The sequence below is a fragment of the Thunnus albacares genome, chromosome 2 (assembly GCF_914725855.1).
Source record: "Thunnus albacares chromosome 2, fThuAlb1.1, whole genome shotgun sequence".
Classification (NCBI taxonomy): domain Eukaryota; kingdom Metazoa; phylum Chordata; class Actinopteri; order Scombriformes; family Scombridae; genus Thunnus; species Thunnus albacares.
Genome location: NC_058107.1, coordinates 2,351,365 through 2,379,312, shown reverse-complemented (window position 1 = coordinate 2,379,312; position 27,948 = coordinate 2,351,365). Strand labels below are relative to the sequence as shown.

At 38.9% G+C, this 27,948-nt stretch overlaps 2 protein-coding genes across 2 annotated transcripts in view; both read left to right on the top strand.

Annotated features, from left to right (window-relative positions):
* The first annotated feature begins 1,007 nt into the window (after positions 1-1,007).
* On the top strand, positions 1,008-15,457 carry LOC122967445 (folylpolyglutamate synthase, mitochondrial-like). The gene is made up of 15 exons (XM_044332114.1): positions 1,008-1,211; positions 1,328-1,456; positions 2,662-2,715; positions 2,798-2,862; positions 5,915-6,029; positions 6,855-6,932; positions 7,050-7,111; positions 7,204-7,306; positions 9,861-9,938; positions 10,434-10,590; positions 12,017-12,109; positions 12,444-12,591; positions 13,445-13,520; positions 13,641-13,704; positions 14,000-15,457. Exons 1-15 carry the CDS (start codon positions 1,164-1,166, stop codon positions 14,344-14,346), a joined length of 1,617 nt encoding a protein of 538 aa, XP_044188049.1. The 5' UTR covers positions 1,008-1,163; the 3' UTR covers positions 14,347-15,457.
* Positions 15,458-25,363: 9,906 nt separating this feature from the next.
* Positions 25,364-27,948, top strand: part of LOC122989725 (protein crumbs homolog 1-like) — a 28,137-nt gene continuing 25,552 nt past the window's right edge. The window contains exon 1 of the mRNA XM_044362778.1: positions 25,364-25,561. Coding sequence (XP_044218713.1) covers positions 25,492-25,561 — 70 coding nt within the window. The 5' untranslated portion in view covers positions 25,364-25,491. The remainder of the gene's footprint in view (positions 25,562-27,948) is intronic.

The window sequence follows — 27,948 nt, the reverse complement described above, 5'->3', positions numbered from 1 at the left end:
TACATAATTTCCCCAAAATCTACTGTAGATAGCTTGTGTAAATACATGAACATCACCTTACATTTCATACTGCCTCCGCAATTAAGTTTAATAAACCTACCAGAAATTACATTTTAATGTGACACTGTTTTAATTCCACAACTTTAGCCCGTTGGATCAGAACAGATTAGTTCTTCACAAACACAAACAGGTGGCAGTCTAACAGAAATGGTGTGTTAATAAGTACAACACAGACCATTCACATATGAGTCATTTTTAGCCAAATCACTTTTAAAATAAACTGTAAGTCTGTTAGCACTCTCTTAGTAATGGGATAAAATATATCTGCCGTCAGATACAGTCCTAATAGTGTTGTAAATCAGCAGACCATAATTGGCATTGAATTATTAAAAACCTACTTTAATAATGCTTAGTTTTTTTAAATTGAATTTTTCATTTAAAATCTGAACTACAAATAAAATGCTAGCCCTTTATATTGTGCTACATTTAAATAATTATTAAATATCTTCAATTCGTTATGACATATTTGAAGCTGATCTGTGCACAGACATGCAGCTTGGTTCATGTTGGTGGCCATTGTCTCCAAAACTCTATACATTTGCACTGAGTCAGCTGTATGTAAGTAAACCAATCAATAGACAGAAGGACTTAAAAAGCAACATGTGCCCAGGCAGCTCGACCTAAATAAGCAGACCAGCAGAACGTCGTTTATGATGGATTTTGAGGTAGGATGTCTGAATACTTTACATCACAAGAAATCCATTTTAACACCTTATTGCTACTGCTGTGTTGTTTTTCAAAAGATCAACCTGCTGATCCGCTAATATATTGACACAGTTCTGACAGTTTATAAAGCCAGTGAGCTTGTATCAGGAATTTTCTTGCATTTAGTGTCATTGCATTGTTGATATGCAATGAAATGTTTTTACAGCTCCGGGCAGCTTACTTTTATGAGGGAGAAATCTTGTGCAAACAACCGCTCTGTGCTGAAAAAAAAAGGGCAGGAACCTGATCACACCAGTTACCAGCGATATCTCTCATGCTCAGTCTGTCACAGTGCCACCAAGAGAGTTTATTACTGGCTATATTACATATAATGTTCATTATATTGACTTCCATCTAGTTTAATGTGGCTGTTTATTTAGTGATAAGGCTTTATTACCATGGTACTGGGTCAAACTGCCGTTATGAAAAGGACTACAACTTTTCAAGTGAGTATTATGAAGCATGTGAGGCTACTTGAGCATTTCTAATGTATATTCATGCTTACTTTTGTTGCTCGTTTTAGTCCCTTAAAGTGTCACCCAGTGTGTTTGTGTGTTCTCAGGGAGCTGTGTGTGTCCTGAACAGCCTGCAGAATAATACCGCAGTGTTGAAGCGACTGCAAGAACGTCAAGACAAACCTGGCCTGCAGCTCCAGGCCATGCAAGGATTCCTCCATCGGACCGGCATCACTGTATGTACAAACGTCACACTAACAATCGTTTCATCATCATCATCCAAGTGTGGGTGGGATTGTTTCCTAATTGGGTTTGATTCCTGCACCAAAACAGACACACACATGTCCGGTGTATTTGTTATCATTGTGGTTTCTAAAGTTGGAATCTTGGTAATCTTGTTATTGAGGTAAACCTCAATGTGCAACATAAGATCCACATTTTAAGTCTGGAATTACACTCACTGGCACGCTTGGAATATCAGAAAGGAATGATGTAAATAAAAAGGCAATCTTCTGTTTTCATTAAAGCCCCTGAAAACGTATTTTCAAATTTTTATAATATATTTGTGACTAAATAAGTAACAATCAAACTTTTGTGGTTTTATCACATTTGTTTGACAGTGCTGCAATGAGCTTTGTGAACCCCGACAACTCTTTTCACATTTAGATTCAAATGCTGCTAGGCTTTGATTGGCGCACAGAAATTTGTGACATCATCTTGTGCCAAATGAGCCACACCCACTTAAATTCAGGGCAAAAATACAAAAATCTTTAATGTGAAATAACCAAAACTGTTGCAACACTGGCAGAAAATACTGTGTTCATATAGGACATCAACAAATGAAAAAAAGTAACTCAAAAGCAGTTTACTTAGTGAGGTGATGGATAATTCAGTGTTAGAAAAAGTATTTAGATCCTTATTTAAAGCTACAGTGCTGCAGTGCAGGACTTTCACATATAAATAAACGTCCGTTACCAAACATTCACACAATACTGATTCAGCCCATCACTGCCCGATAGCTGTGTGAGACCAATGTGTTGACATTGTTGTAATTATTTTTTTTATGGCCCTCCAAAGTGCTATGTTATTATAAATAATATATTATTTGGTTATTATTATAAATGCAGGGCTATATAGGCAGAATTGAATGTTGTAGCTGGTCCAGGTGGGGCTATTTTGAACTCTTTATATACTACTGGGTAGTTAAGTAAGTTAAGTGATCATAGGCAAATGTAATAGTTACAATATTTCAGAAATGTAATGAAATTGAAGTATAAAGTAGCGTGAAATGGAAATCCTCAAGTAAACTGTAATTGTAAAAGTTAATTTGCACCACTGCTTTATAGTATCCTCTCATGCTTCTTGCATTTTCTCAATGTAAACATGTTCACTGCTGTAACTGGACCTGTAACTTTCCTAACTGTTATTTAAATGTCTTTAGGTGGGTGAACTGGACAAACTCAACATTGTCCATGTTACTGGGACTAAAGGAAAGGTATGAAGCGCCAAACAAGTCTTCTATTGTATGAAAGTTCAACATCCAAACATCACCATGCATGTTAAAATGTTTTTTCCAGGGATCAACATGTGCTTTCACTGAGAGTATACTGAGGAATTATGGCTTTCGGACTGGATTTTACAGGTATTATAAATAAATGACAGTGATTGACAATGATTTTTAAAAATGTGAAATTCTTTAAGAATGAAAAGTTATAGGAATATTATAGTATCTGAGCAGAAATGCTATGAATTATACTCTTTATGTATAGACTCACAAATACCAGAGGAGCATCTATATTAATATTAGCAAGAAATATAATAACAATGCAATACAAAATGGAAAATTATCAAAACAAATATTATGAAATCATCATGAACTCACACTAATCCTAAGTCTTCATTGAATGTTATTGGAATGTGAAGTCTATTAAATGCTCGAAATAGAAAATATTTTTATCATTCCAGAGGGAAATTTGTTTTGTACATAAAAACCTTTATGATTACATTACAATCCAGTACAATCATATGATATAATATGTATTTATGATGGAGGGTAATGACCTCTAACAGCAACTGGAAGTCAAATGCAGACAGGTTTGCTCTTCAGTTTGGAGTCTGGACTTTTGCTCTCCAACCAATTAATGGTTAACCAACAATACTGTTACAAGCTTGACCCGTCTGAGAGATAGTAGAGTTTATCTCTAGTTTGCTTTGGGCAGGAACAGTAATGTCCATAGTCTTTCAACTTCAAAGACCCTGTGTGTGACAGGAACTGGCTGTGGAAAAATGACATTTGTCAGAATCACATATAAGGAATTTGCCTTGTTGTTGTGGTGCCTAAAATATTCACAAAATTATGTAATCTGAAATAAGATAAGAAAGAAATAATTTACAATAAAAAATATGTAAAATATATTCTAAGTGAGAAAAGCAATGTGACTAACGACTTTAAGGAGGGGCTTTGAGTAGAGACACGTGTAAACAGGTCCAGGGAGTTGCTGCACAGTCCTATGGCAACAGTTAGCTGAGCTGTTGTTGTAAAGTCCTTAAATGATCAAGATAACCACTGGTGAAGACCAGTCAGTTTGTGATTGGTGTGAAATGATGTGAAAATGATGCTCATGACTGTTACCCTGTTACTGTTCTGTGGGTTTTTTAGTGGCACATTAGCTGTATGTCTTTAACCTCATTGTTCAAACCCACAGAACTTTATTATAAATCCCAGCGGATTTTGGATTGAATTTTGGGGAAATCTGTATAAAATGATGCACAAGACATCATTATAGTAAAATAACATTATTTAACAACCTTTGATAGTTATTTATAATTTAAAAATGAATCATTTTAAAGACCTTTTTCACAACATACATTTTGGCATGTCCTAGAAGGACAAGCACAGGTGTTACTAATAACATTAATGATTACTGCATTACATGGGACCTTTAAATGGAAATGAGCAGTCATTAATGTCATTAATTACACATGTCTTTCTGACTTTGACAAACAGATTGACTCTGATAGTTGTACTCAATTACCTACACTGTATATGTCTAAAGATTATCAGTCATCCAGGTCATGGTTATTCAAGCAGGGTTGAATAGAGGGCAAATGGACTTGGTTGTAGATACTTGAAGGTGTTTCACCTCTCATCCAAGGGGCCTCTTCAGTTCTAACTGACTGGTGGGGAGTCCAAGGTATTTAACCTCTTTGGGGTCGTTATCAAGGTCATTGATACCTCTTGGTCTGCAGTGCTCCTGGCTCTTGTAACAACAGTCATCTGAGGCCAAGTGTAAATGATAGTCATTGGAGTTGTCACATGAGGCCAATGTGAATGGTTAAGTCTCCTTGGAAGAGATGAAAGGACAGCATTGTAGGTGGGGGATAAGTGGTGTTGTAGACCTCCTCCTCTGTTGACAGATGGTTTCTCTACTTTGACCAAGATGGTCTCCTTCACTCCTCTTTTAAACCCTCTGTCCTCTGTATCCAAAATAGGTACGTTGTTGTCCTCAGAAGAGTGTCCCTTATCTTTCAGGTGCAGGTAAACTGCAGAGTCTTGACCTGAAGAGTTGTTGAGTCATACATTTGTTTAATGGTTGTTCAGTTTTCCCGATATACAAGTCTGTGCATTCCTCACTGCACTGGACTGCATATACTTGATTGCTTTTCATGTGTTTGGGTGAGCAGTCTTTCAGGTGGACCAGCTTCTGCCTTGTGTTGCTGGGTTTAAAAAACACAGGGATGCGGTTTTTGTTGAAAATCTCAGATATTCCATACATGTATGGAATCTTTTCTTCACCACCTGCAGTCTTGGTGTTCCTCCTGGATCTTGTGTCTGTTTTTCACAAACGTCCAGTTAAAGTATCCACAGGCTTTAAGTGCATCCTTCAGGTGTTTGTGCTCCTTCTCTTGGGCCTGGGCACTTGTTGGTACATTATCAGCTTGGTGGTGCAGGGTTCTGATAACTGGTGAGAGACGGAAAGTATTGGTCTGTGTGTGTGGGTTTCCTGTATACTCCAAAGTGGAGGCTCCTGTCCTCTTCAGTGTGTACAGCACAGTCCGAAAAGGCCAAGCTGTTGTTCCTGATGTCCTCTCGTGTGAATTTGATGGTACTGCCCACTGAGTTAATGTGTTCTGTGAAGGCTTGCACTTCCTGGGTTTTAATTTTGACCAGTGTCATCCACATATCTAAACCAGTGGCTTGGTGCTGTTCCTCTGAAGGAGTTCAGGGCTCTGCTTTCTACTTCCATGTAGAAGTTGGCCGCAATGGGAGACCTGAAGAAACCTCTTGGATGAGAGGTGAAATGTCTTCAAGTATCTAAAACCAAGTCCAGTTGCCCTCAATTCAACCCTCCTTGGATCAATTACCTACATTCTCAATCGACATAAATTGAATGATTTGTAAATCAAGAAATTTATCCAAAAAATCAGTATTTAAACTGACTAGATCAGGCTCAGGAGATGTCAGTTCTACGGGTTCACAGTGAATTTTATTAGCATCAAATTTAAAATACTTTTCTTGGTGATCTTATTTCAACATGAGTTTAATTGGACAATTCAACTTTTGGTGCTTATAAAACCTTGAAAATGAACGTAAAAATAAAATATAAAACAGTCAAGGCTGTTTTTGGCATTCCTGGAAGTTCACACACTGTTTTTTTTTAGAGGTAAAATAACCCCAGTCTCTCTGCCCTCAGTTCTCCACACTTGGTTCATGTCAGAGAGAGAATTCGCATCAATGGATGGCCAATCAGCAAGAAGCTTTTCACCAAGTACTTTTGGGAGGTGTATGAGCGGTTAGAGGACACAAAGGTACATCAACTCATGGTTTCAAGTCACTGTAACTTAAACAAAAGATGGAAGCAGGATGGATTTGTTTAAAGTCTTTCTCTCTGGTTGTAGGTGTAGGTGTAGTTGTAGGTGGAGCGCTCCTTTTAAGGGGTGCCATCTGAGTTTGCATGCCATTTCTCTCACTTAATTTCCATCATAAACTGCTTCAAACTCCAATACCAATGACGGCCTAAACTCTGACAAAAAAGAAAACACACACACACACACACACACACACACACACACACACACACATACATATATATATATATATATGTATCAATCAGTGGAACCAGATCAGACCTTACTCATGATAAAGCCCATAAAGCACAAACTTATTGTTTCTTGATTTACAAGAACTAAATGTTATCAATAAAGATGTAATCATTTACTATGCATTCCATTATGTGTCATGTAAAAACATGATGGGTTAGGCAATTACTTGTATCTTGTTATCCACACCTATCAGCCACATACAGGATGTTTTAAATCATGGTCTAACTGTACCTGTTGATGATTTTGATCATTAAACAACAACATTTCAAATATGTAAAAAGTAAATACATTTTATCTTGATTTAAAATTATTGAAAATTTGAATTTCAATGCCAAGAACATTTTTTATATTCCTCAAATCAGCCGTTTTTTCCGATAATGTTTGCTAATTAAGCTAAAGATTTTGCTGAACATTCAGAGGTGAGGTGGCAGGATGCTGAGTCCTGTTAAGCTCATGTAAATCCTGTCGGCGGCACTTATATTGTAATATAGTTTTAAAAATTATAATAAATTGACTTCCGTGATTCCACAGGACGACCATGGAGGCAGCATGCCCTTCTATTTCCAGCTCCTGACTCTGCTGGCCTTTCATGTCTTCCTGCGAGAGCGGGTGAGCTGCAAACAAACACACCACTACAGCATACCATACATAACTCACTCCCAACCCACACACAACCACACACCCGCCCAGCCTTAACTGTTCTGAGCAGCACTTTTGTGAACACAGGTGGATTTGGCAGTTATTGAAGTAGGGATTGGAGGGGAGTATGACTGCACAAACATAATCAGGTAATACCAGCTGAGTGATGTAGAAATGGCTTCAAAAAACACAAAGTTTTCTATCCCTCCTTCAGTAGAATAACATCATATTGGATCCACAGGAAGCCATGGGTGTGCGGGATCACATCACTCGGTTTTGATCACTGCAGTCTGCTCGGAGACACCATGGAGAAGATAGCTTGGCAGAAAGCTGGGATATTCAAGGTGTGTTACAATTTATTAGGAGAAATAACAACATTAAAAATGACTTTTCTCACCTTACACAGACACACATCCTCTCTGTTTCCACCACTGCTTGCAGAAATCTTCTCTTCTGCACAAAAAAATCCAACTACAGTAAAAGTACATAAGTATTATGAGCTTGATGTAGTTAAAGTATTGCGGTAAAAGTAGTGGTTTGGTCCCTCTGACTGATATATTATTATATATGACATCATTAGATTATTAATACTGAAGCATCAGTGTGTAAGCAGCATGTTACGGTCGTAGCTGCTGGAGGTGAAGCTTCTTTATATACAGTTGGTTAGTTCAGTCCAGTGGTTCCCTGTGTTGTATTTTAAAAACTTGTTATATTATCCATTGTGTCAAATCTTCATCTGAAAAGTAACTAAAGCTGTCAAATAAATGTAGTGGAGTAGAAAGTGTAATATTTCCCTGTGAAATGTAGTAGAGTGGAAGTATAAAGTAGCACCAAATGGAAATACTCAAGTAAAATACAAGTAAAATTTTACTCGAAGAAACAGTTTTTGAATAAATGTACTTCAATCAGGAGAGACAAATGAATGGAGAAAAGATGATGTTTATTATACAACTCAAAATGATAGTCATAAGTCTTTGGACATCATCCCTGAGATCATAGAGCCTCCCATGGAGTCCAGCAGACACTGGTGGTGGTGGTGGCTGATGACTTCAGATGAGATTGATAGCCGATGAAGTGACGGGACTGATGATCCTGCGGAGACTGGGTGGAGATGGGGAGGTGGAGGGACACGCATGACAGCTGCATGCCAGACTAATGCACAGAGAGAGAGAGAGAGAGAGAGAGAGAGAGAGAGAGAGAGAGAGAGAGAGAGAGAGAGAGATACTTAAAAAGACAGCAACTAGATGATAGGCTAACAATGAATATGTGTCGCTGTGCTATTGGATTGAAGTGATCAGCTGGTGACAACTGAAACTGAAACTACGCCCCCGGGTATGACAGGTAGGAGATAGAGTGAGCAGGTGTAAGAGATGAGTATGACAGAGCAGTGTGACACCTGGCATGCAAAAGATAGTCTTCCTGAACTTTCTCTAAACTCCATTTAGTTACTTTCCACAACTGTACATGAAACATTAGTATGATTATGAGGCAACTGCTGAGGAAAATCCTGTACTATGCATAATAGCACAAAAGGGGGCGCTGTTTCTCCAAAGACAACGGGGCTAAAGCTCCTCCGACTTGGTGTAATCTCCTCCAAGGTTTTCATTCTCCTCACTGAAGCCCACAGCCTGATTTAGATGGTATTACACTTCTTATCCCCTCAAGACATGTGTAAGAATTGTTTATTGTTTATAAAAAAGACTGCTTTGAATAATTATATCCACGAATATGCAAATATTGTTCATTTCAAAAGTTTAACTGCAGGACACAAGATGTCTCCTACTTCACTGAAAAGTCCATTCTTAGTGAATGTGCACTGGAGGCTTTAAGTCTCTACATCACATTTGTGTAAGTTCCATAAACTGTAAGTGGACCATGATTGGCTTGATTTAATAATAAACATCATTCTGCACAATGAAGCTCAAACAGCCAAGTGAAGGAACAGTAGACAATAACTCATTCTGTACTGCAGGGGGACTTTAAAGAAGCAATAGAATTGACCATTGAGACTCTAATGTTGTTAGAAAAAAACTATTGTGTTTGTATTTCAAAGGACAATATGAAACTTTATACAGTCAGCTCTGAAGAGTAATTAAGTAATCTGAGGTACTTAAACTTAACTTGAGTATTTCCATTTTATGCTACTTTATAATTGTGAGTCCACAACATGTCAGAGGGAAATATTAGCTCCTGCTCCGCCAATCACAATATTAAAAGGCTGCTCTACATTTGATAATCAGTAATTATCTAATAAAACATCTCATAAACACTCTAAAAGAACCATTCTGCATAAGAACTGCTTTCACTTGATATTGAAGTACATTTTGTTGTTAATGCTTCTGTTTGAATATATGGAGTGGCTCTTAGTATTGTCACACTTTCTTTAAAGCTCAGAACATGGCACATTCACACTCCATACAGACATACGAGCTGCTGTAGAGGAGTGAACTCCAAACAGTGAGGCCAATATCTCTTTATCTGTTTCACACCAACCTCTAGGAATTGCTGTGACTACTCTATGCGTGATTATACCCAAACAGACATATCAGGATGTGTTTCTTTGTCCTTTGTTTCTCTTTCACACAAGAACATAATGTTTAGAAACACAAACATGATTTCTATGACTGTCACTAAGCATTTTAATCTTTCACAAGTTCACACAAGCATTTTATACATATTCATGCAACAATTTCCCTCATAAGCTCAAGACACTCGATCATTGGGTTCAGCACTTGGCCCTGCTGACTGCCACTTTCTAGGTCCAGAGATGCAAGAGGAAGGTCACAATTAATGGGGGGTCATGAGAGAAATTTGGAGATAAACGTGTACGAATGACACCACACTTCAGTATCATAACCAACTTGACAACACTTTAATGCCTGCCTCTCTCCTCCTCAGCCAGGTATCCCAGCGTTCACTGTCAGACAACAATCCGGCCCTCTGAGAGTCCTGCAGGACAGAGCTGAACAGACCGGGGTGAGGATGATAAGTGTCTAGCTCTAAATATGTAACTGAAGTAAGCAAAGCTGATTGGTAGCATTGAATGCAGACATGCAAATATCTCATGAAGCTGCACTTTCATCTTTTAATATACAAAACAATCCAAAACGTATGGGACAGAATGCATGGCTGGATTAACCAAAACCACCAGGCCCCTGCTGAAGACCAGAGACATGTTTCTGTTGTGTTTTTGTGTATTTGTGTTTCCAAGAAGTATTCAAGTTTTTAAGTCAACCACTAAAACCTTAATGGCTTCTTGGCTGTACTTGTGTAGCTGTAGGCTGGGACTGAGTGATTCCTTAACATTCATTGCATTCATCAATACAGCCAGCTTGGTTTTTGGATTACTAAAAAACATCTCCATTGTGTCTTAGCTGTGCTGGGGTCTTTATCTGGAGCATGAATTTGATGTTCTTTTGAATGATCTGTGTAATAAAAGACTGTGACTCATGAATTTCTATTCTCCGTCAGTGTCCTCTGTGGGTCTGTCCTGAGCTGGATCAGTATGAGGCTGCAGTTGGTCCTGTGAGTCTGGGACTGGCAGGGATACACCAGCAGTTAAACGCATCACTCGCCCTGCAGCTCAGCTACAGCTGGCTGCAACGCCACAAGGCTGCAGAGAGAGGAGGTAGGTGTATGGTTTCACTTTTAAAATGCAGTATGCAAGTAACAAGATGTCCTTCAAAATGTATAAGGCGGGCATATCAAACAAAAAAATACATAAGTTGGACATATAATTGTCAGTTGTCAGCTTGAAAATGTAAATATCATGTCTCATATCATGGGAAGGAGTGGAGAGCTGTGATTATAAGGATATTTTCTGATATTGATAAACAGTATATCATGATGTGTCAAATGGGTGGAAACTGACTTGTCACCAGTGTTTCAGCTTTTAGTCAAAGCTAGTTCAGAATGATCCATTTGGATTACAGATATTTGTAGAATGCTAACATGATGAGGCCATATATATCCTGTACATATCATCCAGATAGGATTCAGTTTAAGGTTGCTAAACGATAATGTTGAACGATCACCAAGCCTTAACTACACTACAATCCTTTCATTTTAACTTCTTTAGATCTGTGGGTGTGCTAACCTTCACTGCTCAATATCAGCAAAATTGAAAGCAGCAGCCTCCTCTAATTATCACTTGAGGCAGCAGAGGCTGCTGTTGCCACTACTCATTAAAAGTTACATAGCCTGGCTTCAAGTAAATGTATTTTATAGAGAATCAGATAGAAAGAATGAGGACATAAAAAGAGACAAAAAGAGAACTAGTTTGTGTGTAACCAAAGTTCTTTTGTTCCTTATATTTCGTTTCCACAGGGCCTTTTCCAACATTAAATCCAAGTCCATGAACCAAAAACACAACTATACATTCACAAAGCTAAATACTAATTATACAAACAAACAGATATTGATATGAATGAAATAATTTTATTGTTGGGAAGGGTGTGTGTAAGGTTTCCAGAGAGGCAAGTCTGACTTTGTTCACGTGCTGGTAATAAGTTTGACACTTGTTGGTTAGGAGGTACAACTTAGTTGGAAGGACTTGAAACTGAAGGACTATTGCACACTGGGGAAGGCATTGCTGAAATATCTGTGCGTTATTTTCTCCTTTGCTAAATTTTGACATTGAAAATTGAATAAAAGGAACAATTGGATTGATTTATATGCACTATAATCCGATGGCTATAATATGTCCACAAGAAATACTGTCCTACTGTTCCTGTAAAAAATACACACACAATTTTAAAATAAAGTACCACAAAGGCATAAATGATTATTGATGATTGTTATATATGTAAAAAAGAACCCACAATATCAATTATAAATGACAATTTATCAATTCCAACTGAACTCATAACCCATTACTGAAAAAGCCTGAGGTCAAATTCTACAAAGTTATTACTGAGCTGCCTCTCCCTCTTTCCTTTGATATCTAATTGTGAGCCAACACCTCACTGTGTTCTCTTTCACATCTACATTCTTTGGTGTGCAGATATTGCCTGTGTATTCTTAAAGACAATGTGGACTGTGGTGAAACCTTACAGATGTGACTTCTTACGGCCAGAGTTTAGCTGAAGCGGCCTGCAGACCAGGCTCCCAGGCAGTCACTTTTCAACCCAGCACAGCCATGCTGCAAGGCAAGTTTAAGAACAATATGTTCATCATTTGTTGATTTGCTGCTCTCTGATTTCACTCCCAAAGTGTCTCCAAAGCGGTGTGATCAAAAGTTTTTTTTTTCCCTCACCATAATATCATTAAGTTGATTCGTTCTCCCACATCATCATTATCATTATTTATGAAATACTTGCAGGAATATTGTTTATGCCCAACTCTCTCTATGTGCAACTTTTTTTTTTATCCACAATTACTTTTAACAGTGATTGAAACCTGACTGATGTCTTAATTCGACACTTGAAATGTCAAGTGTTATTAAGAGTATTACTTTGCTGACAATCTTTTTCTCGCCTCCAGGTCTCCAGGAGACAGAGTGGCTAGGACGAAACCAGTCACTGAGGCGTGGCTCTGTCACATATTACCTGGATGGGGCGCACACCACAGCCAGCATGCAGGCCTGTGTCTCCTGGTTCAGACAGGAGACACTGCAGACAGACCAGACTCGGTACGAGAGCACGAATAACCATCTCCATCTTCAACAGCCTTAAGATGGAGATACATTATGTAAACACACGAGCACATGATGCCAAACATAAGGTGCTGTTTTTTCCCCTGGCATCTACCACTATATCCATACCAACAGTTCTCACAGCTCTTGCAACACTGAACTCTGAAATGTGCGTTCATCAGTGTGATGAGCGATCATTTACTATAAACTCTAGCGTAACATCCCTCCTCATGTAGCTGTTGAGCTCAACTGGACCTGCTCATATAACCATTTCTAGCCATGCTAGTAGCATGCCTGCCTATCTGTTGGTTAAGTCCTCCCCTTTGGCCCAGACTGACATATTTCAACAACTATTGGATGAACTTCCATGAAATGTTGTACAGACCGTCATGACATCCTAATGATACATTTAGCCAAATGTCTGAGCAACTATTTGACGTATCTTCCATTAAATTTAATGCAGACAGTCATTACTCCCCCAAGGATGGCGATCCCTTCACTTTCCATATGGTGCCGTCATCAGATCAAATTTTCAATCATTTGGTTAATGACCAAAAATGAATGACATTCCCATCAGCCTCAGCCATGTCAGTTGCTTAGCTGAATCATGTATGGAAGCAGCTGCATTGGTTGTACAGCTTCTCCACTCATTTATTCAGGGTTTTCCTATAATTTGTCACCCATCCATTGTATCCAGAGTCAGTAGATAAAATAACAGCATCAGTGTATGTTGGTTTAGTACTGGCATTTATATTATAAAAGATTTGAAAATGAAACTGTGAGGGAGACATATTTTAGGGCATTCATGTGTTTAAGAGAGAACTGCATTGGATTTCCTTGTGTCTTACAGGGGCCCTGGGCTTAAAATCCTGCTCTTTAACACAACAGGAGAGAGGGACTCTGCTTCTCTACTCAGACTGCTGGCGGTGAGTAGAACAGACCCAACAGTGCTTTTGTAAAAATGAGCAAAAGCACTATAATTTCATGTGTGTTATTTTGACGTACATCCTTAAAGCAGAATATATGTGACTCTGTGTGACTTGCAGCCCTGCCAGTTTGACTACGCGCTGTTCTGCCCCAACATCACTGAAAAACCTACCAACAATACAGGTGAGATGAGGTGGCCTGATGTATCAAGGAACAATTTGTCAAGTTCAAGCTCATATGTACAGTGAAAGAGGTTTTCCTCACAGTTATCATTCCTCCTGTTCATACTGACTATTAAAAGATCCCCTTTAAATGTGCTTTCAATGTAAGTGATGGAGGCCAAAATCCAATTGCTTTGACTTTTCAACAAGTTTGTGAGGTTTACGTGGTGAGCTTATTTTAAAATGCTCTGCTGCTTCAGTTAGAGGAATAATTTTCACATGTGCTCGTGTTCTTCATGTGCTGCTGCTTTCTGCAGCTCATCACAGTGTCTGTGGGAGCGTGGAGCACATGTTGGCTCGCTGCAGAGCAAACCAGAGCTGCTGGCAGAGCCTGAATGCAACAGAAACAATACGTCGCCACCTGCTGACCAACTGCAGGAGTCACAGCCTGGTGTTCCTCTGCATCCTGAGCGCCCTCCAGTGGATCAGTCAGGGAACAGAGGCGTTGTCAGCCCCTGCTGGATCAAAGAGCTCCTGCAGGATCCATCCTTCTCAGTCCGATGACAGGCTGAGAGAGGCAGGTCACATTTCTGTGCTGGTGACTGGCAGCCTGTACCTGGTGGGAGGAGTACTGAAACACCTGGAGCCTTCACTCGACTCATAGTAGACCAATTGAAATGATTGATTATGGTGATTATGGTTATATTCCTATTTAATCAGAGAACTTTATAGTCACTATGAGCCTAATAGTGAGTATAGTTTTCCTTGTTTGGTTTTGTAAAACTTTTATACTCTAAAACAATATTCATCTTGTGAATTCAAGCATGTTTATGGTAACTACTGATTAAACATTTAACATTTTATGGTTAATATTTAATTATGTTTTTTTATGTCAGTAGCATCAATACAATATTTCTGGGAACTTTAGATGATCTTATCGTTTCTTCCCAGTAGTTGTTTTGTAGTGTCCTTATTGTGTTACTGTTACTTTATTATAATATTTCTACAATATCTCTCTATGCAGATATACTATGTTATGCGTAATAGTCAATATAGTAACAGTAACACTTTATCTTCTTACTGCCTTTGTAATTGCTATATTGTGATTATATATCACAATATAGCTATATTCCTATAGAGGCTATAGTGACTTTATAGTGACATGATTTTATATGGTAGAAGATCAAGTAAAATCTCCCAACATTATTGGAAGATTTTATCTGATATCAGATGTATCGGTATTGGATATATGGTGGCCAGTAATAATAATAATAACAAGAAATTCCAAAGATGTGTTTGAAGTATGTGTGTTTATGGTTTGCTATGTGTAGTTTATTATCCATGTCAACCGTAGTATTACTATTCCATCAATGAACCATAACAGTTTTTGAATATTTTCAATCAAAAGCTTTACACATGTGATTTTAAATATTTGCAATCTCTTTGCAAACATTTCCAACAGATTCTTCCCGTTCAGCTGAGCTGTGTGTCTTTATGTGTGTTTTATTTCCATTTCAAAAATAATGGTCACTACTTTAAAGTTGTGTCTGTTTGTTTATGTGACTGTTTATACACTGAACAAGTTATGATGAAATTGAATACATAAAAAATGACATTTACAGAACAATTAAATTCTTACTAGAAGGTATGTTGAACTCTTCAGTTGGAAGGAAACGAAAGGACAGATGCTTTTTGACAGATGCTTTTGATGCTTATTGATTCTTACTTAAGATTTCTCTCTGTGCCTTAAAGCACTTTGGATTAGCTGTGTTGTGTGTTAAGTGAAACATAAATAAAGTTGAGCTGAGTTAAACTAACGAGGAGAGAGGAAGGAATCTGGAGGTCATTAGGTGCCCACAGCTCCTGCACAAATGCCCCTACCAGGTTAATCCTGCCCCGAACAAAGAGCCAGAACGTTTGTTGCTCAGTCTTGTTGTTTCATCTGATATTCAAACTGGGTTGCCATTTGCTAACATCAGCATTCTAACCCACTCACAATGACAATGCCAACATGATGATGTTAAGCAGGTACTTAATATCTTCTTAGCATCTTCGTTTAGTGTGTTAACTGTTGCAAATCAACACCAGACACACAGGACTGTTGTGAATTTCATGTCAAGTCAAATTTGATTTATAAAGCCTAACATCACAAATTTGCCTCAAGGTGCTTTACAATCTGTACAAAAGCAACAACTTCTATCCTTACACCCTCAATATTGTAAAAAGGTTGTAAACCATGTGACAAATTGAAATTTGGACCTGATGATGGTGCTAGATGAAAAGTCAGTATTAGGTATTTATAATTCATCCTGAGGGGAACATGAACACCTGCACCAAATTTCAAGGCAATCCAACAATGAGTCATTTCACTCAAAACCTCTAATGTGAACCTCATGGTGGTGCCAGAAGAAAAGTCAGGGGTTAACGTTATAGTTAGTAGGATTCATCCTCGTCTGTACAAAACTTCATGGCATGGTTCACATATACCGACTGACTGATGACATCATCAGACTGATGACATCAGACTTGATACATAAAACACAACTGTTCTCTGATAAACTGACCTTTGCATGTAAAATCAGTAAAGTGCCTCTTTTGGTTAAGTATTACACACTTTTAATTTGTAAATGTATGCAATTTCCTATTTATGCTATGTTGCAATTAAACACAGCATTTGTTTATGAAAGATACTGTATAGAACAACTAGGGGTGTATCTCTACACATCCCTCATAACAACCACCACAAACCGAAGAGCTTCTGCTTCATAACACAGTAACATTTCTGCATCAGAACAGAAAAACATCTCTGTCTGGTCTGTCCTCCTTCCCCTGCTGTGAATTCCCTGTAGTAATGTCAGAGCTAAGCTGACAGACAGACACAATCTTAAAAGTTAACTGGAATGCAATGTTTTACTATTATATTTACCTTCCAAATATTACTGGAGGAAGTTCACTTTGATCCCTCACAGCTTTGTTCAAATCCCTTTCATTACTTGAGCATTTGAACAGACATCCTTGAGGCCAGGTTTGGGTGATGAAGGGTTAACGGGGGATGTTTTTGGAGGGTCGTGGGGCCCGCTGGGAGGGCTGCTACTGGGAGCCGCTGTCTCTCTGGCTTATTAGCCCCTCATCAAGATTACCCCAGACGAGAGGCCAGAGGACGGCACAACAGATTGAGGCCTGACAATCTCTTTATACCATACAGAAAAAATATCATTAGAGAAGAGGTCAGCTGTTTGTCTGAACCGCAGACATTCTCATGTTGAGCTCGGAGACTTAGCCATACATCCGCCTGCTTTATTGGAAAGTATATTGTACTGTATGTTTCAGATTCCAGTCAAGCACGGATGACATCTTAATAAGAGCCTGGGTAGAGCAAAGACCCTCAAACAGACAGGTACAGTAGAGCAACAGTTAGTGAGAAAGGCCCCAGTTGGCCTGTAAATCACTTTATTGTGCTAATCAGGTATTAGAGACAGCCGGAGTAATTAGTGAAGTCACAACAGAGATTTGTTTTGGTGAGCCACTGTCAGGTGACAACATTTCTCCCTGATTGAGAAACCTCAGGGATTTGGTCATGTATCTTGTGCTGCTGTTCTTTAAGATGCTTGAACTGCCCAGAATCCTCTTACTGGGACTCCCACTATCCCCACTAATTCCCCCCTTGGAGGAGGTGAACTGTAGTGCTGTAAGTTATCACAGTCTCTCATCATGGCTTCCACTGTCAGGCTCCTGCTTTCATTTAACCTATATTTGCAGAGGGAGGCCTTGCTGGGTAACATGCCCCTAATAAGCAACATTCATATGGTTACATGCAGTCACAGCTTTTTTTTTTTTTTTTGGTTATGCATGGTTATGTCTGTTGGTCTACCGAGTTTGAATATATGTGAAGAATAGCAAACATACAAATACATTTATGTAGCACAGAATAGATTTCTGTTCACTCCAATTTAAATATTATTTGTGTGACAACGATTCCACCACAAAATACATTTTATGTGCTTAAGATGTCCAATCACGCACTCAGGATTGAGGCACAATTACAGTTCCATTTCATACTGTATCTGATAATCTAACAGGCAGTCGAGGTGCAAATTATGGATCACTTTGCTGATTCAAATCATTTTGTGGTTAAAGACTCATTCATACATGTACTGAACACCTTAAATAGGCAGAAAAAATGTTCTGACCAGATTCCTAAGCAGGTAAAACCTTTTTAAGGGCCTCTCCAGAGGTTTTGTGTTGCCCCTCCATCAAATTTGGGGACTGACAATATACAGATTAAAAAACAGAAAGCAGCAGAGGCTGAGATACCCTGACTTTTAACTCCTTGTATGGATCTCCATAATGAATGCTGGATTTCCCATAATGCAACTCAATAGGGTTTTTTCATTAGAACCCTCCTACCTGGTAAATCTCCACATTTTTCAAACTCCATGCCCTCAATTTGTAACACAGGTTATTTGATGATGATTTTCTGTCTCTAGGCCCAAGTGGAGATGTGTAGAATCGGTGGAGTGCCTCTTTAATTTTATGACCTTTAGCCCGATGCTACTCTGTAATAAACATTTCTAGTATTTGCTGGTATCAAGGTTTGTTCAGACTGAGAGAGAACCTTGCCTCATACGTGCAGATTTGACCACTGGACCATTTGTATTTATCCTCCCAATGCAGCCAAAGCTGTAAGCGCTGGCAGAGCGTCAGGGGGTGTGAGGGGTGCAGTCATATCTCACTGTAACAATGATTGCATATACAGTTCCTTATATAATATAATATAATATTTATATATATCCCTGATATAATGCACCACCCATGGAGCACGCTAAGTGACCCAAATCAAACTCCTCCACCCACCAGCAGCCCACAGGTTCATTCACAAACGTAAAACTGAATGGAAAAACACCCAGTGCGTTCATCCAAAATGCTGCAACCTTACAAACACAAGGAATTTGGAGTTTCAAAATTGAAGAAATTAGATTTTTTCTGCTTGTTTTGCATGGTCATCAACCCACAGTGAAGTCTGCTCTGCCTTTCTACTTTTTATGACAATTCCTGTCACTGTGACTGCCCAGTGCCAGAGAACAGTCCCAATGAAAAACACTGAGCCAATTATTTAGACCAACAAATAAAAAAATCATTCGTGAATCATTTTTCCTGCTTATATTTATTATATTCACTGGTGAGCACAACTTTTTCCACCTCAATTTCTCACACCAGTTTAGGCCTCAGGGGATTAAATATATCCAAACAAACTCAAACAAATTCAGTTTGAGCTGTTGTGGTCATGTGAACATGGACGGGAGTAATGGTGGATCAGTTGTTATGTTGAGTTTGAATGCCTCCCCATCTGAACTCTAGCAGCATTCTTTGTTGGCAGAGTTTTAAAAAAAGAGGTTAGTGGGTGGGGGGGCGGGGGAGTGAGGGGGGTGAAGTTAAGGGTCACAAGGCAATTGGGGCTCTTTTGAGATGCCATTGTTGTGGAGGGCCAGACAGGAATGGATGTTAAGATGTGGAAGGGAGGGAAATGTATGTGTGTGTGTGCGGGGGAGAGAGTGACAGAGTGAGAGAGAGAGAGTACCCACAGCAAATCTCCCTTCTGGAACTTTATAAGGAGCTCCATAAATTATAAACACCCTTTTCCCTTTTCTATCCTCTCTCAGAGGAAGGAAATGTGGCTGGCATTTTTTCTGAAAACAACACAGATTCAGACTCTATCAAACTCTCACTCTCCTGAAAAATCCCTCTTATTGTTGAAATGTCTTTGTTGAACCAGCACCGCACTGACATTCTGACTTTAGTATACAGTTGTGGTCAGAGTGTTAACAGATTCACCTCAGTGGGCAATGATTGACTGTCATAAACCCCAATTACCATTCAATAGCAGAATTAGCATTTGCTGCCCATTAGCAGCCAGCTGCTGCTCTTCCCACAGTTTGTAAAATACCACCAACAGTGTTTCCCATTTAACTGCTTCGTAATACTGGAAGACGGAGGAGCAGAACAGCAGCTAACAAAATGTGAACATTTTTATTATTATTATTCAAACATACCTCAGTTTAAGTTTAAAATTATTTATGATAAATACACTTTAAACCAGTAAATCTACACCTGTAAATGATTTTTGAGGAACTTCTACCTTCAGTTTCCCCCAGATTGTCATAGTGTATATTGTGTCCCACCACTGGCTGCTGAAACTGTGTATCACTGTCTGATTTATTCTCTTAATGTCAAGAAATTCCACAAAAAGACCAAAACCAACAATGTGTCAATCCTTACATCAGTACTTTCTGACTTCATGTTTTTGGCACTTAGGTCCAAACCCATAGGTTCCTATTGAAGATCAAAAGTATATAGTTTTATTTTTATTTTCTGATCACTGTAGTTTTTAGCAAACATCACTCAAACAGGAGGAGATAATACATTGGTCGGGGACTATTTTCAGCTGCAAATTAATCCACATTTGGTTCTCTGGTGAGTATTTGTGGCAGCAGGATGGTGTGCGTGGGATTGAATCAAAATAAACTACAATGTATGTGTTCATGGTGATGAAGGAACATGTCACGCAATGCAACAACGAAGGTCCATGGCACTGAGGAATAAGAAATATTAGGCTTTGAATGTACAGTCAATACTTGAAGAAACTAGAGTGTAAACATATGTTGTTCTTGGGCATTTACTGAAACAACTGATGCAGCTGTTTTTCTTCGAACAGTCTCCATAAATTAACTTTTAACCATCAAACTGTGAAGCAAACTCTCAGAAGCTTAAGAGCTCCATTCATAGTCCATTAAGAACAGGTCATATGGATGCAAACATGGCCTGTGATGTGACAAGAACAGCTGAGTTTAATGTCATGCAAATGATTAGTAGCACTGAGACAAAAGCACCAAAAAGATTTTGTTGTTGATTCTACTTTGTGGATTTTTGAAAGAGCTTTGAAAAAGTTCTTCTTTACAGTCTACATGCAACAGATCATATTTCTAGATGCTTTTAATGTTGTTGATGTGGTAAATTTCCCCGTGTCACTCACTGTAAGTCATTCTATATTACCATACAGTGCTGCTGCAGAGGAGGAGGGAATGTTGGCAGCCTGTTAGTAGCTGTAATTTTCCAGGTGTGAAGTTTATAATTACTTGTGACTGTATTGAGTATTGTAACATGTTTGTTTACCCACACACCACTTAGCTTGCAGCAGATCCCTCCGATCGCTGCTCCGTATGGCTCCACGGGTAAGCTGCAAGAGAGACAGATTGTCTTGTTGTCTTGTTAATCTGGACAGTATTTGTTTATAGAGATGACGACCCCCCTGTGATGTTTTGTCTGTGCCCTGGATGAAACTGGATTTATCTGGTTTATCTGGTCCAGTAGCAGCTAATGGGGATCCAAATAAATGAATAAACAAATATTTATGGCCTAGCATCTAATAATTGTCCCTTATATCTCCCAGGTATGAGAAATCCTAATGAGATTATGATTTACCGTCTCATAAATGTTCTCATAGTTTGTAATAATTATGAAATGCTATAACTGATGCCATTCTACATTATGAATATGAGACTTAAGGTCATAATTACTTTTACTGAATATAAAATCAGTTTTTTTTCTTCCACAAAATGATCATATACAAAATATTCATCTTACGGTTTGCAGGAGAAAAGTGAAAAAACAAAGAAACTCTGCAGTAGGACGAGTTCCGGTTCATGTAGTATCAATAGTTTTTATTGCCTTTTGATTGGAGGAAAATCGAATCAAATCCAAGAAAACCAAGAAATTCAGCTTTTTACCTGTAAATTTGCTTTTATGAATATGAAATTTAGTCAGTAAAATTAAAAGATTTGTAGTATATAGCAGATAATTCAATTTAGAGTTATCTTCTAGTATCCCAAACAGTACATGTTTGCAAAATAATACAAAATGTCCATGAGTATGGTTGTTGATAAAGATACACACATTATTCCAAAAGGACTCAAGGTCATAATGATGACCTTCTCTATCATATGAGACACTATTAAAGGAGGTGTTTCTTTTTTCTTTAGTTAAGTTTTTTTCTTTGCCAGATGTATCCAGTGTCTCTGTAGAAGCAAATAGTTCTGCATGGCGCTGTGTTGTCTGTGTGAGGTTCCCCACAATAAATCAGCTCTGCCCACACAGAGGGCTCGGACAGTTTTCACTTCCATAAACCTTACAATAAAGTGGGGGCCAGCTACGACTGTGGACTGCAGAGGAAGGGAAACAATAAGAAACCCAGTCTACTCTAGCGTGATACCCTACTGAACTGCTATTTCATTTCACCTCATTCATTTGGTCTAACACTGTGGTCAAATTAGCTGATTTCTGTTTGTAAAAGGAAGTTATTTGCTTTGTTTTGCTCTAACTAGCTAGAAGCAGATAACTTTTCACCGTGATCGAAGAAATGCAGCACTTAAAGGTTTGTTATATCTGTAAGCCAGGTGCGTTTTGTACACAAGGGCACAAGGATGTAGCTATGGGTAGCTAGCTAGCTTAGTAGGAAGCTGACCCCCACATTCTTAAAACCATCAGCTATAACTGGTCAATTACAGTACTATACTTTTGACTGGTACGGTATTTCACCAGATCGTTTTGAATCACTGAACAAATCGGGAAGAAGAGGGACTGACAGTGTCACATGACAAACAAACAGAGCTGAAGGTGTCAGGAGGTGCTAGCTTGTCTTCTTTTGATGTACAAAGTTCATCATTGAAAAAAAAATGTCCTCAGCAAAGGAGAAACACGGTAAAGCTCGCAGCTTTTCTTTATTCTTTATATTTAGTTTTGTATCACTGTGGTTGAAATGAAATCAGTACAAACATTATCAGAGAAGACTTTTTTCACACCAACTTCCCTCCAAAATATATACTCTCGTTGAACATTTATGCAAACGTCATCAGATTTTGAAAAGTTCTACAAATTATAATTATATTATCATGGTGGAAAAACATCAGATAATGAAGAGGACATGGTTCTACACTACAACTTCATTTTGAAATATTCATTAATAACAATTCCTACTAAATATATCCATTATAACTTTAAAAAAAAAGCTTTCAACATCTTTAAATCCACAGCCAATGCTAGCAAATTACCTACCCATGTCAGTCATGTGACCTTTGTTATGCTGTTGTAGTGGTCCCACGAGAGTCTCCGAAATCATGTGGGTGATGATTTTAGAAGCCTGGAACCCTCCTCCTCTGTTTACAACATGTGCTCTATATGTAGTGTTGTGTTAGACTGAGAATTAAATAAACTAATAAGTCTAGCTAAGATTCCGAGAAAAACATGGCAACTCAGTGTGTATTAAAGACATTTGTACCTCCATATTCCCTGATACACAGACAGACAGCATCCTCAGGCCTGCTCTTTGTGTGGCTGACCTGGCTGAGACTCCATGTCAGCCTGACATCTATTTCTCTATTGTGTGGCGGCTTTAATGAAAGCAGCAGCCAGTCACTGAGGAATGTGAAGCTGTAGAGCTGCTGTGACTCACTACTTTACACATTTGCATGTCACTTGTTGAAGGCGGTGAAGTGCGGAGGTCTGTCGCCCCTTAACGCCTCCCCTCCTCCCTCTCCGAGTGTTTAATTAAACTTTTTTGTTGTAGTGAACGCAGCAGGTTGGATTTAAGCCTGACGCTGGGCTCGGGGCCTGGGGTTTGGGGTGGGAGTGTGTGGGAGTGGGGGTGAGTGAGGCATTCGTCCAGCCGCCACAGGGGCCTCCACCAACCAGATAGGTGCTGGATAAGCTCCCTCCACCCCTGCCTCTCTAAAGCTGGGGGTGGGTGTTGATGGGGACTGGGGAGCAACAATCCATTGATCCAAGACGCACACTCATAATAATCCTGGACTGGACTTCAGGCTTAGCTCCTGTGGGAGCTGCTGCACCATAGCAAACTTGTCAGTGAGCATCAGTGAGCACAAGCATCTCAAAAGTCCTGCCCTCACAGTGGGCCTGCAAGGTGTGCACACTTGTGTGAAGAAAACTCAGAAAACTCTTTGATGCTAACAAAAGCAAAATACAATATGTAAAAAGACACACGGTGTTGGAATTTTAAAGTGTTTTTGATGGAGATAGGCTTCTAGTCTTTGTGAGGGATAAGAACATAAATGTCCTGGACTTACAGTATTTGTACGTTGTTCCTGATGTTTTCCCAGTCCACCAACATGGGTTAGACTGACCCCTTCAGAAAAATGATGGAATCAGAAATAACATATATTTACTTTTAAGCTGTAGGAATTATGACTCTTGTCCATCAGGAGCAACTGACCTCCAACTGCCTTCCCTAACTTAAACCACACGGTTATTATTGTAACCATGACAATAAAGGTCCCCTGACTTTAACAAAGTGCTTATTTTAATCCACACCATGATCTTTTCCTGTACCTAAAGCTATAACCAACCCTTAAACATAGTGTTATCACTTCATATTATATAGCTTTGTAATGGTTTTGGAAAAGACAGTCAAACTATGTCATCCCTCTGCTGACAGGGACGTCAGATCAGGAAACACTTGTATGTGTTATAAACAATGTATTATTTTATTAGATTTGGAGGACTTCTCAAGATGGATACAGATGTTCCATGTCTGACCTGAGAATTATTTGAAACTAAGAACTGAAAAAAATATGAAAAATTAAATCCAAGAAAACTTTTCAAGGAGCAAAATGTAAGTGAAACTGTTTAGTGGTATACAAACCGATTTTTTTAAGAGACTGGGTTGATCCATAGACAAACAATATATTCTGTGAAAATGTCCACAGTGCAAACATCAATTGATTAAAAAGTAAAACATAAAAGAGTGAACTCTCTATTTAGAATAGTTATCTATGTCTTGTGGGAGGGGTTGACAGCTCCTTAATTAAAGGAAACTGTTGCAACAAAAAAATCTGACATTGATGAATTTTTGCCCCCAAAAAGCAGGACACTGATCCCTGACACTGTGATTGCAAAACCAAAAAATGTTCAGTAATAAGAGTTAAAACAGTTCATGGTTTATGAAATGAAGTTAGGTGGCTATTTTATCATTACATTACCATTGCGTGCATTATCTACATATGCACTGAAATACAGATAGAGTAGCACAGTCAACCCCCCCCCCCCCCCCCCCCCCCAAAAAAAAACAACAACAAAAAACCCCAAAACAACCATAACAAACAAAACAGACAAAACAGTATTTCTCCTATAGACCACATGATACAAACAGTTAATAAGATACACAACAGTAAAATCATCAACAAATGTGCACATAAAAACACAAGGATAAAAGAAAAAAGTGCATGACTAGAAGATGCACTTAGGCCCGACCCGTAATGGAAGTCTAAATCTGGCCCCATTTATTCAAATTTATTTCTATCATAATACAAGATGCTGAATCCAAGCATTACTGTGATTGAGTTGAATGACTCTGGATTAGAATTCATGTGTGTATTAAAAATATGTGAATGTAAAAAATGAGTAAATGTAGAAATTGAGAGACGTCCCATCAGTGAAGCGGTGGTTGTGTGAGTCCGCTCCAGAGCTCCATCCCGTGTTTTCCTCCCATCACTCTCTGCTGGAGTGATTACTCTGCTTTACTCCAGCCCAGCTTGGTCCCCAGACACCTCACACACACACACACACACACACACTCCAAAACATTCATACTCAAGAGTCCCAGTGGTCCGGCATGGAGGTGCTGGTGCTCACTCTCAGCTAACTTTGAGCAGCCTGGATTGAGTGCTGCAGCGTCCTGGATGGAGAGCCTTTGGAGTGACAGCATTGCGGTACACTGACTGGAAACCTCAGTAGCTTCACCATGGAGTTTGGAAGAGTTTGGTCCAGATATCAGAGGATGTTGCTGATCACCATGATGATGTTCAAACTGGGTAAGGCTGCTTCATCAGCTTCAGTGCAGTTTACACACCTTACCTCGGTTTACATCATAGTTATGATTTTTAAGCTGATTTAAGGTTTGTGAGTGATATGTATGTGTGTATCCGGGCTTGTTTACTGTATGTGTGTATTGATGTATTGTGTGTTTACAGCCACTACATGACCATACTGCAGTAGTCAATAATAGTTTCCATATCTCATGTTTGTTCAAAGTTACCAAACAACATCAAAACTTTAGTATAGTTTCACTGTAAAACAAGAAATACACAAATGTTTTTCATACAGTATATTCTAATTCTTATAATGTCAATAACCTGGAACCAAGTGATGTGATCAATGAGACATTTGTTTATTTAGTATCTGCTTAAGATTTATGGCTTTTCTATGTGTAAGTGAGTGAGTAACTTTGGTGTGTGAGTACATTTCTAAACTTGAATGAAAAGTGTTTACAACTCTTTAATTCATGCTATAATAGATAACAAACTAATTAAACAGGATCTAAGTAGCTGGTTTCCTTCCGACTCCCTCGTGTGTGATGAATCCGCAGCTGGTGCAGCACCAGTCCCGGGGTGTGTCTGAGGGTGGGGGGTTGCTGGTCGACCCCTGCACCTTATGAAAACCCAGTTGACCCATTTTTCCCGCGACCTTCATTTGTGTGAAGCATCTGAAGCTCGTTTAAACGGTGGTAGACCGACAGCAGGGATTGGCTGTTTGGCATTGTTAAAGATCACCATGGTAACGAGTTGAGCGTCCGGCTGCACTGCTGCACAGTTTTTTTTGTTGTCTCAGCTTTGAATGGAGGGAGTGATGGGTATTAAGGAGCATGGCAAGAGACCTGGCACTCTGAGCTCTCAAGGATTTAAAGCAGAATACACCCGAAAACACAAACAAGAAGCAGAGATTTTAAGATGCAGGGTAAGCTTGTGTTCACCTTGTAAGAGTACTGTAACCAAAACTTGGAACAACCAAAAACGTTAGGGATTCCAGAGGAAAAGGGTAAATGGATGCATGACTATTAGTTTTAAATCAAGACTGAGCAACATCACTTCCAGAAAAGAGGGTAAACTACAAGACCTCGGGAGGAACCATCCTCCTTCTCCTCTTTGGGCCTCTTATGGCTGCCATCTCCAGATGGCACACAATGTAAAACTGTGACTAGATTAAGGAGGATGTGTTCTAAAAAGAGGTGGAAATTACCCAAGAATTATTAAATATGGGTCTACAGTGTTTACGGTAAATGCATGTAAAAGCTAAATTCTTCTGCAGTATTCTACTTTTAAAGGAAAATCAGTGGGAGGATTACTCTCCTCATGTTGTATGGACCAGCCAACTGATAACTGCTCAGTAATGACTCATTACTCTTACTGTTACTCTCAACTTGACTAGACCTACAAATGTCAAATAAAAGCCCTCACATGAAGTTGGATTTACAGTGCCAAACCTTTATTTTTTTACTAAACCAGACACGAACATTATTAGAAATGACGCAGCTTACCCAGGAGACAAAAGGATGTGCGTCTCAGACTCGGTGTGTAACTGTGACTGATTCAGAGAGGATTTGTGCATTTTTTTGTCTAAAGCACGGCAACCACCTGCTGTGGAGCCTTTTGGAGCACAAAGCTGAACTCAGGCATAGCTGCCAGTCTCTTGTGGTGATTCAATAAAATTCCTCTGAGCTCAACTTGTGCGTTAGCCAGGGGCTTCCCTTTCTCTGTGATTCATAGCGTTGCTGCTTCCTTTGCCCTGCAGCGTGACTCTCTGTTGACTTTGTGTTGCTGTTACCGTGTCTTGGGGTAAACACACTTTCTCCCTGTGCCAGTTGCACCTGGAGAGAGTGAAAAAATCCAATTTAATTTAAGAGTGTCTTTATTTCACTATAAGGCATCAAGAGGTCCTTGAAAAGTCATGTAATACATATGTGATACATGTATGCTATCTGTTGTACTGTGTACTATAAGTACATTTTATGATACAGTATTTTTATGGTACAGTATTTTTGTGATTATTAATATATTTCTTACAAATACCAAACACACACATACAACCTAATCTGCATAGATTTTGAAATATTAAAAGGATTAATCTGGAATTATAGTATATTTTTCATTAAAAACTAAAAAAACTTTGATTTCCTAAAACAGCTGGTCACTTTAGTTTTTAGCAAACGTCACTCAAACAGCAGGAAATGTTGCATTTGTTAGGGACTATTTTCAGCAGCAGATTAATACATATTAACACATCCAGTGCAGCGGTGTGGCTCACTGGTGTGTGTTTAGTTTTTGGACAACAAGGGACCTCTCTAATCAGTTCATCAGTTCATTGTTAAGGTCTGCACGTGGGATTTGGTGACAGTAAGAAAAAAATATCACCAGCTGTATCC